This window comes from Ostrea edulis, chromosome 6, assembly GCF_947568905.1.
Source record: "Ostrea edulis chromosome 6, xbOstEdul1.1, whole genome shotgun sequence".
Lineage (NCBI taxonomy): Eukaryota > Metazoa > Mollusca > Bivalvia > Ostreida > Ostreidae > Ostrea > Ostrea edulis.
The window spans coordinates 28,888,347-28,906,866 of record NC_079169.1 but is presented as its reverse complement, the minus strand read 5'-3'; the positions used below and the strand labels follow the sequence as shown (position 1 = coordinate 28,906,866).

At 40.2% G+C, this 18,520-nt stretch overlaps 1 protein-coding gene across 5 annotated transcripts in view; it reads right to left on the bottom strand.

Moving 5' to 3' along the window:
• The window catches only part of LOC125646276 (peroxisomal acyl-coenzyme A oxidase 1-like), a 49,744-nt gene that overhangs the window by 19,021 nt on the left and 12,203 nt on the right, over positions 1 to 18,520 (bottom strand). For 3 of the 5 annotated variants that reach the window (XM_056142326.1, XM_048872497.2, XM_056142324.1), the window contains one exon: positions 2,368 to 2,506. In XM_056142326.1, coding sequence (XP_055998301.1) covers positions 2,368 to 2,488 — 121 coding nt within the window. In that variant the 5' untranslated portion in view covers positions 2,489 to 2,506. Of the gene's footprint in view, positions 1 to 2,367; positions 2,507 to 5,337; positions 7,204 to 14,371; positions 14,391 to 18,520 lie in introns of those variants that run through there. The other 2 variants (XM_056142327.1, XM_056142323.1) reach the window with 2 other exon arrangements.

Below are 18,520 nucleotides of genomic sequence, written 5' to 3'. Positions count from 1 at the left end.
TAGCCTAAAGTTGAGAAAATCGCTACCATTCACATTTCTAACTGACTGACAAACCCTTAGTACTGTAGAAATCCATGTCTGCGGGACCAGGTAATACGGATTTACATTTCCAGTTTATTCCGGGAGATCATTATTCTTAAAAGTTTTTACGGACAAACAGACAGACTGACAGACCAAAAACTATATGCCCCCGACTCTCCGATTACGGAGGCATAAATATATTTTCTTTACTAATGAGTATTGATTATTATTATTATTTTTTATGAATAGTGGAAAAAGTCCATATGCAGAGGAGCCATTTGCCGATTTTGCAAAAACCTATGGCATCACATGAGGATCATCAACCTTAAGCATTCTCATGCAATATTAAAAATCGAAAAATAAAATTCGAATTTTTAAAGCTCGAATGTGTTCATGTCCCTTTAAACCGTAGATTGTCGCCCCTAGAGGTTAAAATGGGGGGAAAAAACCCAACAACAACAACAACACAACAAAAAAGAAAAAAAAACAAAAAAACAAAAACACAAGAATTTTAAAAATAATACCGTTTCACAATAATCTGTCTGTAAAAAATCTCCTTAAATGGTAAATTTCTCACTTATATGAAGCTCATATTAATTTATGTTTCCGAAATATGGATTTCGGATTTTAATATCTAATACAACATCTCGTATTTTAGATTTTTTTTTTATCTAGTCTTGGTATAGGTTTCTCTGAATAACATTGCAGATAAAACAAATATCAACCACATGTTTGTATAAATATCCTTCTAATTATTTTTCTATATTACATCTTCTTTTTTTTTTTTTTTTTTTTTTTTTACGTCCATTCGAAATTTCGTGAATAACTGCCAAACTGCCAGGCGCGCAGCTGCCTATACGCAAGTACCCAACTGGGTACACATCACTTGCGAGAGCGAGAGAGAGAGAGAGAGAGAGAGGATTATAATATTTAATCAACATCATAATGTTCATTCAATCAAATTTAAAATACCTTTGGAATTTCAAATTTTCAACACTGTCACCATGTCGAATACCACTTTAATGTACATTATACATATGTACATGTAGTAGACGGATTTAGGATATTCTTTGTTGTCAGTAACATTTACCATACATGTATATACCAGTCGAAAACAACGAAAGAAAGCGGACAATACAATTCGCAAAACAGTCAGTCCAAATACACACGGTGAGTTGGCATAATGAAACACCTTTAGAAAGTAATTTTGTGACTTTTTTTGTTTCGGAAATTGACATGAAACCCTGTTTCAACGCACAAAATATACTTGGGTGATTTCATTGGCAAAACCAAGGAGCCTGCGGAGGCTTCGCCCCTGGGCCCCAGTCTCAAGGCAGCCACCAGACCCCTTGCCGTACTTTGCGTACACTTCATTTTCTTTCTGGCTACGCGTCTTACTGCAGGTATGGCGCTCACGGCCGTAGCAATGAGGGTTCCATCCAGGGGCGGATCCAGGAATTGTGGTTACGGGGGGCGCCACTTTATGAGGAAGTGGGTCCAGGGGGCGAAGCCCCCGGAAGCTCCTGGATTTGACAGATTTTATGGGGCTTGAAATAAATGACCCAAATTTTAAGGTTTTTTTGGGAAAAAAATTAGGTTCTCCCAATAAAGTAATTCAAGAATTCAAAGGATTTTGTCATTTATTTCTCCGGGAGTGGAAGAAACTATTGCTTCTTTTATCGTTCAGTACATTTTCCGAAACAAGATACCGCGATTTACCGGTACCTTAAATTTGAAAATTTTAGGGGAGGGGGGGAGGGCCTCTAAATCCTCCACTGCCATCACCTGTCGCGAGAAGACACTGGACCTGTTAAAGGTCTCGCCGAAATACCACAGCTGCCGAGCAGCCAGTGGCTATTTCTGTGACGTAGGTTTGACGCGCGGCCAAGGTACGAGCTGGGCTCGGTTTCAGTCATTGATGAACACGTATTACACGTAAGCAAAGACGGCTACTAAATTTGTCCTGCTCTAGCGGATTTATTTTCCAACTGTTTCTTCCCCAAACATGCCCAGTTATTACATATATGTACTTAGTACTTTAGTCCACGGATTTTAAAGACTGAAACAAACCACCTGTTTCCCCCCGTCTGCCTAGATCTAATTCATATCGTCAAATATTCATGTATGCTTCTGCCTAAAGTACCTCAACCACACGTACCTATATAAAATTCAAGATAAAATATACTGGAAGACATATATTTCTTATTTTAGAATAACTTGCTCAGGTGGGCCTCTATTCTGGTAGTTGTACGTCCCTTCGATATCTATACTGTACATACATATAGGTCGACCGTACTAAATTCTTACCCCCATATGAAACACCTGATCACATAACAAAGTACTTACGAAGATATCTTCTTCTTTTCACAGCGGATGACCCTCCGTAAAGTAAGCATGTCAAGTTCTCTGGATCAAAAGTGGCCCGACCCCTCTCCCGGGCCAAGTCTGCGTTCACTTCACTGGCCATGGGTTGGTTTGGGGGGTTCTGATAACAAGGTACGAAATGATGTTGATAAGTATACACGTACTAAAACGTAGCTTGTCACGTTCACTTCCAGGTGGATCTGTTTAAAATTTAGGTGCACTTATTTTATTTGTTGGCTCACAATAGCAATGTATACATGCTCGTCCATTAATGTGTATATAATACCCTTGAAGTTTTGTTTGTTAACAATGTATATAATACCCTTGTTGAATTATTGTTAATTATCTTTAATACATAATGAATTGATTAATATATGTTGTGGTCTGGAGGATCCCAGGTGCACATGAGATAACAAATCAATAACTTAATCAATAACAAATCAATAACTTAATCAATAACAAATCAATAACAAATCAATAAGCAGGGTTTTTTCTTCCATTTTTGGTTGGTTTGTTGGTTTGAGTTTTTTTTTCTTCAAGGATAGGTGGCGGTAATTCTATAATAAAACTACCACTACATTGTATATGTGTTTCGAGCCGTATGTACACCATCCACGATACTCGGTCAAAATGAACAACAAGCATGGCTGAAAACCTTCATTATACTGAAAAGATCTATACGTTTTCGAAACCTTACCGATTATTGCATTTCGTCAGAATCACTCTTTTGATATATTCTTACGCATAATCATTATTGTTGTAAACTTTGGGTAAAATATTATCAAAACTGTATCTTGATTTTTGTATCATTTTATATATAGAATCATGTCAGAGTCTATATACTTACCAACCAACCTGACAAATACCACAGGACTTCAGAGCATGTATAACTTTGTATACGTCATCCAAGGCTGTCAGAGTTCATAATAAACTATCGTAACTAATCAAAAGCTGGTACTAAGGCAGGGTTCAATGTCACACTAAATACATAATGTCATACGCCATTACAGAAAGGGAGATTATAGCAGATAATGATTAGATTTATATGATACATGTTGGTATAAGTGTATTGCATGAATAGTGTATTGTAAACGAGGCATGCCGGATCCAGAATTTTTTAACCCGCGGAAGGGTGGGGGTGTTGGATCAAATTTATACCAGGGGTCGAAAATTTAATATTTTATGATTGGAACTGCACATAAATATAATCGCAAACGATAATGTATCTCAGACAATATTAAGGTTGTCCCCTCCCCTGTAACTATGCCTGTCAGGTTGTTGATATCAAGTGGTGGCAACCCATTATGATAATGTTGTTTAGAGTGATGTCACCCCACCCCCACACATGTAGCACACGTTTATATATAGTCGTATTCCACCATGGTTTTCCTATGATGAAAAGCTTGAATAAAATTCCTAATGTTGTTGTCAGAACAACATCACGATACTAAAGTAACAAGATTTCACACGTCACAGCACCACACTGAGCAGTTCACATCGACAACAAGTTCTAAAAATAAAAATCTTAAGTTACAAAAGTTCTTCAGAAATGACCGATCCATGCATGGGTATGTTCTGCGCTAATCACAGCAGCTGATGAGCAATCAAAGGACTAGGTGCGAAAGCAGCCAGATATAAGGCACTGCTGTCTATTCAAGATTGTTTCATTTCTGTGAAATTCCGTAGTTTCAAAGTTGAAATGGCAAGAAAATTGAAACGAAAATGAAGATTTTCCTATGAAAATACTGAGACGTCACAGAGTCTCTCTCCTGTTGAGGTTGTCCTTTATTTTTCAGGAATAAAAAGTTGTGAATGAGTATTGTGTGTACTATGCTTCATGGTATTCAATACCAACGGTAATTAGTATGTATCATCTACATGTATTCATACATAATTATGTAAGTGTGGTATGAAAATGATTTTGATACTAAAATCCTCGAAATATTAAGCGATATACGACACAGGGGCTTGTCTTTTCGGATTGTGGAAGATAAAAAATATAATTAAAAATATGAATCCTCTTAAAAAAAACAACCTTAGAAGTCGTTTTCATAAAGATGCCGACACGTTTCTGCAATCTATACATCGTTTCAATTACACCCCCTGCAAGTAAATATCATATCAATACAAGGGACGAAAGTCGCCAACTTGGTAAAAATACCCCCATTCAGTTCAACACCCGTTTCTGTACCCCAAACTAACAATTTACATGATTTATTGGATTATCGTGGCAAAATTCGCAGCAGCGATGATTTTCCTAAATGATGATGTACCTTCCGTCGGTTGACACGCATTCCATCATTTGATATCGATATACTACTTGCAGGGGATGTAAATTTAGACGACGTATAAATTGCCGAAACCTGTCGGCATAACTTTATCAAAACGACTTCAAAGGTGGTTTACAAGAGGATTCATTTTTTTTTTTTTTATCAATGCGGAAGATAAGCCCATGTGACATATGACAGTATCTCTGTCGATCCTCCCTGGGCCTGGCTTGAATATCTCGATTACTTTTTTTTAATAACATGCCCTACATACGACCAGAACGCTTTTTAAATAATCCAGCCGCAGTCGACAGGAATTCAACATATTCTTGGATAAATCTGCAAAGTCCCAAAGTCCCCTGATGCCTCATTACTTCACAAGAAATCCAACGGTACAGCACCCAGAACCAATAAATCATGTGCAGATTCTCAAAACTACTTTTGTCATACGTAATTTCCATGCACATGAGTGCCTTTACAGGTGAGAAATAAAGTGAAAAATAACCCTAAGCCAGGGAAATATCTTAACTTTAGGCCTAGTACATGTATAGTTGGGTTTATTGATGAGAGATTAGTTTAAAGTCTGAGATTTTCCTAAATCGGCAGATTCAAAGTACCATATGTTGACTATACTGTCCAATATTAAGACCTGTAGTAAATTAAGAAATGCAACATTCAAACTTACGTCAAAACTCCTTTGATTCCCGTAGTTTCAGTATCACTTGACACAGTTACTCAAGTGTGTGTGTGTTTACATTTGTCACGTGACTGTAACCATCATAATCCCGATCCCGAAGTAATTAAGCACTGCAAACTAATTTCTATGGAAAGGAGGGTTTATTCATATTTGGTCTTTCCTATCCCCCTTTCTAGACCTAGGACTAGTCTGGTCCCCGCCCCCGCCACTCTTTTTGATAACTCGTTTTGGGTGGGGACCAGACCAAGAGATTATAACTGGAATTTCACAAGTGGTCATCTCAAATTCTTAAATATAGAGTAGAACTGGCTATTCAGAACACCTTAGGGAGATGATCGGCGAGAAAATCACATGTTTTAGATAAATTATTGGTTGTAGGGTATTTAGTTTTTAATTGGAGGGGTATTAAGACTTACGTACACGTTATCCACACTTCAGGTGATTTTTTCTGATTTGAAGTAACGATGGGCGATAAAAATCCCCATAGGTTAAGCTGTGACTATAGAAATCCCCATAAATACAGAACTGTGGCTATAGAAATCCCCATAAGTACGGAACTGTGGCTATAGAAATCCCCATAAATACAGAACTGTGGCTGTAGAAATCCCCATAAGTACAGAACTGTGGCTATAGAAATCCCCATAAGTACAAGAACTGTGGCTATAGAAATCCCCATAAATACAGAACTGTGGCTATAGAAATCCCCATAAATACAGAACTGTGGCTATAGAAATTCCCATAAGTACGGAACTGTGGACATAGAAATCTCCATTGATACAGAGCTGTGGACATAGAAATCCCCATAAATACAGAACTGTGGACATAGGAATCCCCATAAATACAGAACTGTGGACATAGAAATCCCCATAAGTACAGAACTGTGGCTGTCTGAAAAGAAAAATTCCATTTTTTCCTCCCGTGGACATTGATCATGCCCCTTAATTCCACAGTACAATAATAACTAAATCACGACTATTAGAAAAAATATGTACTTGTTTAAAAACAGAAATAAACGTACCAATGTGCCTCGTTAATCAAATGATCACTATGATAGAGGGCGAACAGGAACTTCTCTCGCCGGTAAGTGAGAAAGTTTCCCAGTTTAATTTCGGAAGGTCGGTGGTCTCTTTCCAGGTACATTGTATCTGGGTTCTCTCTTCCACCAATAAAAACTGGGCGCCACCAGATAACTGAAAAATTGTTGAGTGTGGCAGAAAACATTAAATCAATCAATCAATCTCTTCTTCCACCCCAACCCCCTGCGGGTCCACTATTGCTTTTTCTATTACACTTACCGGTATTATCTTTCCTTCCTCCTCACTCACTTTAGCCTCGTTCCCAAGATCGGAAGGTCTCGGGAACCAGGCTACACTCTCTTCTCCTTCCCGGACCTCCCTATATACTCCTTCAGCCCTGGCATCTCCAATTTGATTCGGCCATCCGCTACCACATATTCTTTGGCGGATTTAAAGGGGAGGGGGTGACTTCGAACCTTAAAACTCTTGCAAAATTCTCATTTTGAGCAGAATCAATAAATTAATTGATTAAACTTTTTATGGCTTTTGTAAATTTGGTGATTAAATTGCCGATTATGCTTTGTTAAAGAAATTACAACGTCTGGTTCGTGTCCTCTTTGCGAATCACTAATTTCTATTAACAGTGCGACGAAAGTCTGGCGTTTCACCCAATCTAATTAAAATTATTACCTTATTAAAGATACAAATAAACCCTTTGCAAAAAGAACCAAAACAAAACAAAAAACAAAACTGGGATTTTCTGTCTTGCACCAAAATTTACATATGTAATTGTTGAGGTTTTTAAAATGTTTCACCTGAAGTAAAAAAAAAAAAAAAAAAAATCCATTGGATTTCGATGGGATCTTTTACTCCTAAGTGTAAGAACAATATGCAAAATATACACAGGTATGCAAGTGAATGGTCTTGTTCATTTGTATCATTTATGTGGTGATTTGTTCACTATGGAATCCAGATAGGGCCACGAAGTTCACTATCGCACCATCGAGGTTCGGGTCGATGGTGCGATAATGCGATGACGATGGCGCGATGGTTCGATGACGATGACGCGATGGTGCTATAGTGCGATGACGGTGGTACGATAATGCGATAACGATGGTGCGATACCGATAATGCGATAACGCTACATCGTCATCGTGCCATCGCGCCAGCGGTATCGCATCATCGCCATCGGACCATCGCGTCATCGTTATCGCATTATCGCGCCATCGTCATCTCACCATCGTATTATCGCGTCATCGCACAGTCGACCCAAACCTCGATGGTGCGATAGTGAACTACGTGGCCCTATCAGGATTCCATAGTTCGCCAGCATACGAGAACAGTGGTGGAACACCATCGTTATGTAATGGCTTCAGTGTCGAACTGTGTGCTCTCGGAATTCGAATGCATGGTTCCTTGTTCTTCTTGGTGGCCCAATATCTACACCTTTAAATCAGATGAATGCCACATCATTCCGTCTGCTGAACTTTAAATTGGTGCGCATAGCACTTCAGCCCTATACTACAGATCCTCACCGCAGTAATTATATCTATATTAAATATGTCTTGGCTTTAAAAGGGACAGCTGCTACCCAGGCACTCGACGTTTTAAATATCTATAATAATAAAATATTGTCTTACTGTAAACATAATATTATGTTTACAGGAAGACAATTTTTTATTATAGATATTTAAAACGTCGAGTGCCTGTGCTGCTACCATATGTTCTCATCTATTGAGGTGTACAACTGCATGGGAATATCCTTTTCTTTTACTGCGTACCGATAATGGGTTTTTCTTTTCTTTTCCCTTTCTTTTTTGTTTTTTTTTGTTTTTTGTATGCATTTGTAATTATCTTGATTTTAATGTATTTTCTTTATAATCTCCTAAGGGAGGAAATAAAGTATGAATGAATGAATGAAAAGTATGAATGAATGAATGAATGAACGAAACCTGTTAAAACACGTACTGTTGAGTTCTCCATTTTCCCGAATATAAAGACTGTACTATCATAATTCCCTTTTCTTTCTTAACCAAAATGACAAAATTAAAGGTTACAAGTTTTAGAAATTATTGTCCAAATCATTGTTTGATTTCTGACAATCTGATTAAAATAAGATCTTTGATCCGCCCCGTTAATGTCGCTACTTTGTTTATAACAATAACGGAGCGGATCAAAGATCTTATTTTAATCAGATTGGATTTCTGATTGTGTAATTTATAGAGGGCGAAGCCCTCTCACGGCCCGAAGGGCCGTGAGAGCGGAGCTCTCCCTATAGGTAACACGTATATACATGTTTAAAAGGAAAATAATGAAAAATTAAACCATACCTATGGAACTTGAAAAGTTTGGTACCAATGGCGTCGATTCAAATATTAGCGCGTGGACATGTATTCCTCCATTTTGAATCTCGTCTACCCTAGTTCACGTCGTTCTGAGATGTTACATAAAATCCGTAAAAGCATGTAAATCTTATTTTCTTAGTCATATATAATCACTCCACGATTAACGCCATGTTTTTTGTTGTGGTTCAAACGCTAAGTTTGTAAATTTGCTAAATAACGACGCTGAATATGACGTTTAATATATAGGCGGATCAAATGTCCAGGATGCTTTGATACAGCTCCGTCCGCGTGCTAACTTCGAGTTGTTTTTGTCCTGTTTTGGATATAGATACTAATGCCAAAACTTTTTTACTTCGCCCTCAAACACGGTCACGCCGTAAAACATATTAATACATGACATTGTACAGGTATACAGAGGGGAAAAATTACAATTATTTTGAAATTGCATTGTTCAGGGCCCCTGAACAATGCAATTGAATTACAAAAAAAATAGCAGTTGTGGACAGGTCATTGCTATCAAAACTCAGGTATACTGGCAGGGGGTCTGGGGGCCGCCTTGAGGTGGGGGCCCAGGGGGCGAAGCCCCCAGCTTTTACAGATTTTATAGGGCTTGGAATATATCTCCTATCTAAGTCATTTTTACTATTTTCCATCATTTCTAATATGGTGAAATTAGTAAAATGTCGCAAATTTTAAGGGTTTTTGGAAAAAACCAAGCTCTCCCAATAAAATAATTCAAGAAATCAAAATATTTTGTCATTTATTTCTCTGGGAGTGGAAGATATTATTGCTTTTTTTATTGTTTAGTACATCTTTCTGAACAAGATACCACGATCGATTTACCTTAAATTTGAAAATGCCCCCCCCCCCTTAAATCCGCCACTGTGTAAACATGTATTACTATATAGCAGATCTAAATCACCTTTTTAATTACAATGGAAACCTTACGTTAAAGAAACCCCACTGTTTATGGTACACATTTCTTTGAGCTGCTATTTATCAAATTGAAATTACTGGCATGTGATTGTCGTTGTTCATGACCCTTCTTTTATTTGGTAAAGTTGTGCTGCACGTGCATTGAAACAATGTACCGACGAGTGGTGGAAATAACACAGGTGTTTGTATACAGGGTGTCGAGAATTTGGGCCGGCGTTTCATAAAAAGGTGTGAACGTTTGCAGGGAAGTCTGATAAATAATGTATTTGGATAAGATTTGCTTTTGATTTATATTTCACATTATCATGTAGGTATTTGCAGACGAATTGTGGAATCTTTAAATATCATGTTTGTGAAATAAAGTGAGAAATTGAATACTGACTTTTAAAAGACACAGAAATACAGAATTGATATGTACAAAGAAGTTGCTATAAATTAATGATCTTATATGTGATGAAAATTATCCATAAATTATATATAACAAATAAAAATAAAACTTCCCAGAGCTTCCATTTGTAATTATTAAAGGTTTTAATAAAAACTTATCTTTTTCATAAACCCATTTAATATCAATCATTCAAATTTTGGCTCTCATGTTATTTTTAACCTTTTTACTTCACACAATCCGGAAAAAAAATTACTTGAATTACATGTAATGCATTAAGAGAATTACACAATTTGAATTTATTTAATACTAATAATAATGCTTTGATTAGATAATGTACAAGAAAGTGGTAGTTAAAACAATTATGGGGGTCACTATTCATGGTGTAGAAGGTAATTTGAAAACAGCAAAATAACAACTTTATTATTTTCAATGGATCCATAATAATAAAAAAATTCAGCACAGCATGAAATTCTGATTGGCAAGACATTCTTGAAAACTTTCGTTTAAAACTTTTGTTTTCACCTTTTGAGCACTGACCTTTCCTTCATTATTGTTCAGGCCAAATAAAAACATGTGTGGTTACAGTTAAACGACAGTCCATAATTTTTACCCCCGACCCTCAACTATCTTTTTTTCCGGTTTTTAATATTTCCTAAATTCGTTACCATATACAAATAAAATACACGCCTTTTTCAAGATTTTCTTTTATGAGAAGGGTTAACTTTATTTACCACTATATACAGGTTTTTGGCCCATTTTCCTTCAGGTGAAGCTTTAAGTTCTTTCATAGCCAATATATAGATACCACTCAAATGCTAAGCTGTAAACACTTACAACAGGCCATCTAACGTTAGACAGAGAGTGACATAGAACTAAAAAAAAAATGCTTAAATACACAACTGAGCTATCACCCTACTTATTTTTGAAACAGTAAGAAAGATTTAAAACTTGGAAGGGTTTGAAAACTGTATCCTGGGTGAAATATGACAACATGATTTTGGCAAATGCACTGATTTTGTTCTGCATTTTTATTTTTTAAAAATATATATATAAGTCTTAGAATTGTAAACACTAGGGTGATCCCTACCAATTTTGATAAATATATGTAAATGGTATATGCAAGGAAGTGACGATAAAAGGAAACTGTTTCCATCTTAAGTCTATAATAAAAAAGAAATTAAATATCATTCCTACATACCAACACTATATTTCAAGGGATTGTAACTGAAACCACACATAGTATTTTATTTCGTCTCTTCATTTTGGCTTTCTATAACATTCATTTTTATTCATTCCAAATTAGATCATACTTTTTACATTAAGCACTGAAATTTTTTAAAGCTTCATTATAATTGTTAATGTTTTGTTTTCACTTACTAAGAAAATTTCAGGACTTTATTTTTCATTTGGGTTTAAATTTTTATTCAAAATTATGGCTCATATGAGGATACCTCCACGTGGTATGAGCTGGGCAATGATGTCACAAAATTACCTTCTTTCTTAGTCTTATTAAAAGAAGTGACATTAGCAGACATCCTCGTATTGTAAATATATATCTGTATCTAGTTTAAAAAGAACGCACTTTCACATTATGACCCCTGGTCTACTTTTTTGGGGATTGACAATGTTATGGTTTTGGCAATTATTTAATTAAGGAAATCAGAGGTCATGATTTGAAAAAGCTTGAATCTGCAATACCTGAGAATGATTCCATATTAATAAGACTGATCACTGTTTGTAAACAAATTTCTTCATTCCTCCTATCTAAAACTAAATTGCCCATTGACAATTGTGTTCCTCACTTACCCCTGGAGGGTTAAGATTTGAGCAAACTGCTTCACTACTTGAAGATGCTTACATATAACTATGAATAATCATGACTTTGCTGTTCTTGAGAAAAAGATTTTTACAGTTTCTTCCTATGTATTTGTATGTAAAACTTTGATCCCCTATTGTGTCCCATTCAACACCCGGGGGCCATGATTTGAGCAAACTCGAATCTGCAACTATGTCAGGAAGCTTTCATGTAAATCTCTGCTTTTCTAGCTCAGTGGTTCTTGAGAAGAAGATTCTTAAAGATTTATTCTATATATTTGTATGTAAAACTTTGACCCCCTACTGTGGTCCCATTCAACACCCGGGGGCCATGATTTGAACAAATTTGAGTCTGCAATATGCCAGGAAGCTTCAATGTAAATTTTAGCTTTTTTGGCCCAGTGGTTCTCGAAGATTTTTAAATGAAACCCACCCTATTTTTGCATTTTTATGATTATCTCCCCTTTGAAAGGCTCATGGCCCTTCATTTGAACAAACTTGAAAGCCCTTTACCCAAGGATGCTTTGGGCCAAGTTTGGTTGAAATTGGCTTAGTGGTTCTGGAGAAGAAGTCGAAAATGTAAAAAGTTTAGACAGACAACGGACAACAGGTGATCATAAAAGTTCACTTGAGGTTTCAGCCGGTTTTGCTATTTTGATATATAGCCTATCAAACTCCAGTAAGATGAGGGTGATACCAGACAGTCAACATTAGAAAGTGCACTGTTTCAAAATTACTTGTTGATATATTACAAATATGCGTGATGCTGTTTTATAACTGACCTTTAGGATGTTTCTTGGTGTTTGAAATTAACCATAGACCGAGTCTATGTCAAATGGCACTGGTCTATAACAATTGTAATTGGGATATAACAAAACGAGTATGTTAATTTTCTTAGTTTAAAGCAATTCAGTTATCCCACAAGTCAACGTCTGATAAACGTTATGAGGAAAAGAGAACACTTTTTTGGAAATGGAAAGAAAATTGCTTTATAAGTACTTTTAAAGTCAATAAAAATGTTTTAAATTTGTGTTATTTTTTTCAATGTTGAGGTCTATGCCAATTCGATGAGGTCTATGTCATCTAGTTTTGGCATAAACCCAGTCTGTACTAAGTTTTAAACGAATTTCGAAAACTGCTTTTCTGTTACTTTAATTCAGAAAAATATATTGACAACACGTCACACCAGCATATTTCTTTTCTGTTTTACCACACCCAAACATATAAAAGATGTGGTGACTACAAATGAAGGGAAGAAATGCATTAAAATGCACCATTTTAAATCATTCTTTTTAAATGGGTTAACCTCCCCCCAAACCCCACAGTAAGGTATAGATTTGCCACTGTATTTGAGTGCAACCTGATGTTATTAAAGTACAGACGTAGCTCTAAAATTGCAAATTCACATGAAATTATGCTACTCTACAGATTACTTTAAAAAAAAAAGTATAATTCAAATCCAACAAAAAAATCAACAGACTGATTGAAATGGATCACAGATTAAAATGTATCACAATGAGGGAAATTGGGATGTTTTGGAGAATTGACAAATTCAATGCAGAAAGAATTAAAAGGATCAGTAAATGATGTCATAATACTTGCCCTTTGACCTCTAAATATCAAGGCTCTACCATATAGAAATTTCATGCAAATGATTATGCACATTTTTACTGTATGCTCGAGAATGTCCAATATATAGGATGTTCTCTATTCGTTTTTCACAGGGTAAATAATTCATATTGTTCATTCCAAAGATAATTGATTATTGCATTAGCATAAATTTTCTTCTGGCATGTTTTCAAAGAAATGAATTTAAACTAATTTCACGTGTTTTGAACTACGTGAAGTAAATTATTTTAATGGGATATGAACTCCACATCTCCATTCTTAACATTAATTCAACATAAATTATCCACTTTTCAAATACTGAATGTCTGATATCATCATTGAAAAACACTAGATATATCTATAGATATGATGTTTACCTAGAAATGTAAACCTGAGTCGGTCAAAAAACAGGCACCTATCTTCTTAGTCAGGTTAGTGTTACATAACCATGATAAGTTTATTGGATTGGCTAGTTGTGCTTTGTGCTCATTTAATTACAAATGAAAATTAGTCATGGGGCTTGGATTATTCTGACCACAAACTATGTCGAAAATCTGCTTTAAATTCATAATTCATAAGTAATTGCGCAAAAAATTAAAACTAAATACCTAAGCATTTCAACACCTGCATAAAAATATTTCATTGACATAGTTGATGGCTTTTCGATATTAAAAAACACAATAGAGGAAATTCGAGTCACAACTTTGTTTTGAATTAAACTGGTACAGTGTGATCATGATTCGCATTTATTCATACTAGCAATTAAATCATAGACAATAAAAACAATATTATTTACTTTTTCTTTTTAAACCACTATCTTACTTTCAAGGTATTGTTATCATAATCATAATGATAAAGTATCTATAGTCTTTATTACTGTGTATCTACATAAACATGGGTCCCGCGGACTTAACTGTTCTGCCTGCTGCTGATCTCTAACTTCGGGTAGGTCTTGTACGTCTGGCATGTACCATAACCGCGGGAAATCTCCTCGTGCTGCCGGATGTTGATCCTCCGCAATCCGGGGATAAACAAGTCGTACTGGGGAAGACTCCCCAGATACTACACTCCCCCCCCCCCGTTTTCTCTGAAGGACGGAGAAACGGGTCCAACCAATGGTCAAGGTGGGCGCGACACGCCCCCTCGGATTAACTATCCGAGGACGCCGGAAAGAGTTCCGGCAGGAAAGATCCGGGTAAATGCCCCGAAGAAAACTGACTGGGACTAATCTAATCCCAACCGGTGTCGCACATCCATCACTGAAAAAGATCTGTAGATTCTCCCACCAGCTCTAAATACAGGTGGGGGCCAAGGCAACCTGATGCCTCTGAACTGTTGGACTTCGGTCCTGAATGAGTCATGTCCCACAAGATCCGTCTCGAAGTAAAACTCAGCCCCTTGAGTCCAACCTGGGAACCCGAGAAGTTCTCGGGAGACATAGTTCCATGACACCTCACTAACAGGGCCGTTGTAACCATCCTGAACACCTTCACTGGGCGCGCAATGAGTAAGGCCAACAGCTGAAGCTTCAACCATACTAATTTCCTCAGCAATGTTGGTCGGCTCAAGGGGGAAATCTCCCCCACCATCCAATATGGCCTCCTTGGAAGTTGACCAAGTTTCAGGGCAAGCTAAGGGGGCAACATTAACTCTTGCTGTAAACGTGCTGAGCTTAGTCCCTGCCTCAGTGTGGGGGTCCACACTGTTCACATTCTCAACGACCAAGTCAGGTGCCAGCACCCATGGTTCGGCCTCCAAGGCTGATCTGATCGCACTGCCTCCGGAGATAGACACTTCCTCATCCGAGGCATTGCCAATGCTGGTCACCAACGTTCTCTCCCTAGCATAAGTGTTCGGCACCGATAATACGTCCGATGTCTGCTTGATCTGAGGGCTAACTACAAAGTCTTCCAACTCCTTATCCAAACGACAAGAACATAGGACGACTGAAGCAGCTGGGACCCGGATAGACTTCGTTACTAAAACCTGGGCCTGCTGTCCCCCTCCTGGACATCGGAACGTCATAGGGACCTTCTCCTTTCTCAGGGTCATTGTGCCATGTTCCAAATCTATGTGAGCCTTCTGCTTATGGAGAAACTCCATACCTAGCAGCATTTGGTCCTGCAGGGGGGCCACATACAGGTCGACATTATGTTCCGTGTCTCCAAGGCGAACTGCCACAGGGCCAATGATGAAGCCCCTCATCCTGACATTTCCCCCTGCCTGGACCAAGGTCACATGCTGCTTGATGGGAGGCTTGGGGTCGAGCTACTCGTAGACCAGGGTGGACAACACACTCACCTCCGCCCCAGTGTCTACCACTGCCTGTAGTCTTACTCCCTGGACTACCATTTGGACTATGAATCCGGTGGTTGGGCGTATCTGCCCTATTGGCACAGGCGAGTCTTCGTGGGATTCTCCCGCATGCCGGAATGGCATATCCGCAGTCCCGTTCTCCGCTTGGCCACTGACCAACCCCAGCCCACATTCCTCCTTGGGCTGAACCTGCGCCCTAACTGGCTCCGGGCACTCGCTAGGCTCGGACGCGGGGTCCACGCCTACCTGCTCCTCCTGAATGAGCGAGGACTCCTGATCCGGCAAGTCCTCCGAATCCTCCGGAAATTCCTCCTCATCCCCCTGGTTCTCTGCCCCAAACCTGGGCAGTTCCGGCACCACGATATCCCCAGGGAGCCTGAATCCCGACAACATATCCTTGGGAGAGGGCTCGTATTTGTCCTCCTCCCACCCTATGACACAGTCATCGGATTCCTCCTCCTCCTCGGATGCCTCCTTGAACCGCACTTGGAGTGTACCCTTCCTGGAGCGGCGCATGCAGGAGGGCGCCTGCCTGTGTCCTCCTGCAAACCGACTTGTCCCCGTGTGAGCGTCGCACGGCCCTGGCCTAACTGGGGAGCGCTCTGGAGTCAGCACCCTGACTTCCCGCTGCGTAGGCCCTCCACTAGATTGCGACTGGCGGGTCTTGGCTCCCCGCCCCCTTGGTTCTGATGAACACGGTTGTGCGTCTTGACCGCCCCTAAGCTTGACCTTGGTCCCCTGGCCCTGGTTCGCCTCAGTTTTCCCCTTCAGCTCCGGGCATTCCCTCTTGAAGTGCCCCATGGCCCCGCATTTGTAGCAACCTACTGACTTCCGATTGCCGCTCAAAGGTGGCGATGAAGGTCTCCGAGGAGAGGGGGTCCGCCCTCGGAGTTCCTTCTCTATCTCCTCAAGGCGCTGGCGCATTTCCTTGATCTCCTTGTCAGGATTGGGAGCTTCAACCTGAGCTACCTGCCTCACATCCCTCATGGGCTTGGATGACTTCATCTGCCGTGAATGCTGATAGTACTGCATTCGGTCGACTGCTCCCTCAACTGTCTTGGGCTGGCCGTCCAGGGCATAAAGTCCTGCGTCCCTGTCCTCAGCACCATAGCACAGCCGTGGGATGGCATAGACATGTACATCCGGCACAGACGGGAAAGCCTGGGTGGCCAGGGTAAGCACCCTGTCACCCCAATGTCGCAATGACTCGCCCACATCCTGTGATGCTGACTGAAAGTTCAATTGATGCGTGAAACCTGGTGCAGATGACCCAAAACGTTTCTCAAACCGTCCAATGATGTCAGCCAAAGAGAGACCGCGGTCTGTTTCCATCAACAGGGTGTAGTAGTCACTGGCTGTCCCCTCCAAGGAGAAGCATAACTGGTCGTGTTGTTCCATCTCAGTCCACTGTTGGCTGTGGGCCAGGCGAATGAACTTGTGCAGGAAGGACTTCCAGCTAGAATTTCCATCGTACCGCAAATCCTTGTACTGGGGTGCATTTCTACTGAAGCCCATCGACTGTTCCCCTCTACAAGAGTACTGGGGGACCTGGTACGTGGTGCAAGACGGTGGAGCTAGTCCCTGGGCAGAATGCCCAGAGAATGGTGCGTGTCGTTCTGGTTCACCTAACTGGGGTTGAATGTGCACTACACTACCCCTCTCATCCCCCAACCCACAAGCTGTGGTGCCAGGGTAGGTGAAGGGCCCCTGCTGTTGATAAGGAGTCATCATGGTAGGGTAGGGCATAGGTGTGCTAGCGTAACCGCCAGGCATGGGAGGTATCAAAGGCTGGGTGTGGGGGGCATTCCCCCCAACCCAAGGGTCATGCACATGGGAAGGGTAGGCATGTGAGACAGGGGACCCTGTAAGCAGATCATAGCCCTGACTGGGCTGTGGGGGCGGGTAATTCCCGTAGGTAATCCCTGGCTCCGAAAATGGGGGAAATGGGGAATACGGTCCAGGAGTGGGGTGCTGCAAGCGTGAACCCAAGCCCATCTGGGGCAAACCCTGACTAAGCTGGCCTAGGGCCTGATCATCAACCCATGAATGAGGGGGTGGGGCTGACATTGACACTGGAGTGTAGGAATGCAGAGTAGGGGTATGATATTCCGGGAGACTCCCAGAGCTGGGTACATGACCACTCCCCTTGACTGGAGTAGGCCTCACCGGGACATTAGGAATAACTGAGCCCCCACCAGGGGACAAGAAATCCTTCTCCCACCTATCCCAATCGCTAAACCCTGGGGTGTCATGTCCAGATCCTTTCTTGGACAAATCTAATCCCATTAAATTCCCCGGGAAGTCACACCTACGTTGCATATCCCAATCTAAGCTATAGCCTTCATCAGAGCCAAACTGCGTGCCACTAAACCTGCCACCCTCCACAGAGAAAAATTGCGTGTCACTATGCCCGTCACCCTCTCTAGAGCCAAACTGCGTGCCACTAAACCTGTCGCCCTCTCTAGAGCCAAACTGCGTGCCACTAAGCCTGTCATCCTCTCTAGAGCCAAACTGCGTACAACTAAGCCTGTCGCCCTCTCTTGAGCCAAACTGCGTGCCACTAAGTCTGTCGCCCTCTCTAGAGCCAAACTGCGTGCCACTAAGCCTGTCACCCTCTCTAGAGCCAAACTGTGTGCCACTAAGCCTCACTCCCCCACCTGTGGCATCCCTTAACCTACATCCCCCTCCCTCAAACAGGAAGCCAAGGACGGCGTGAAATGACGTTCGCCACCGCCTGAGGATACCTG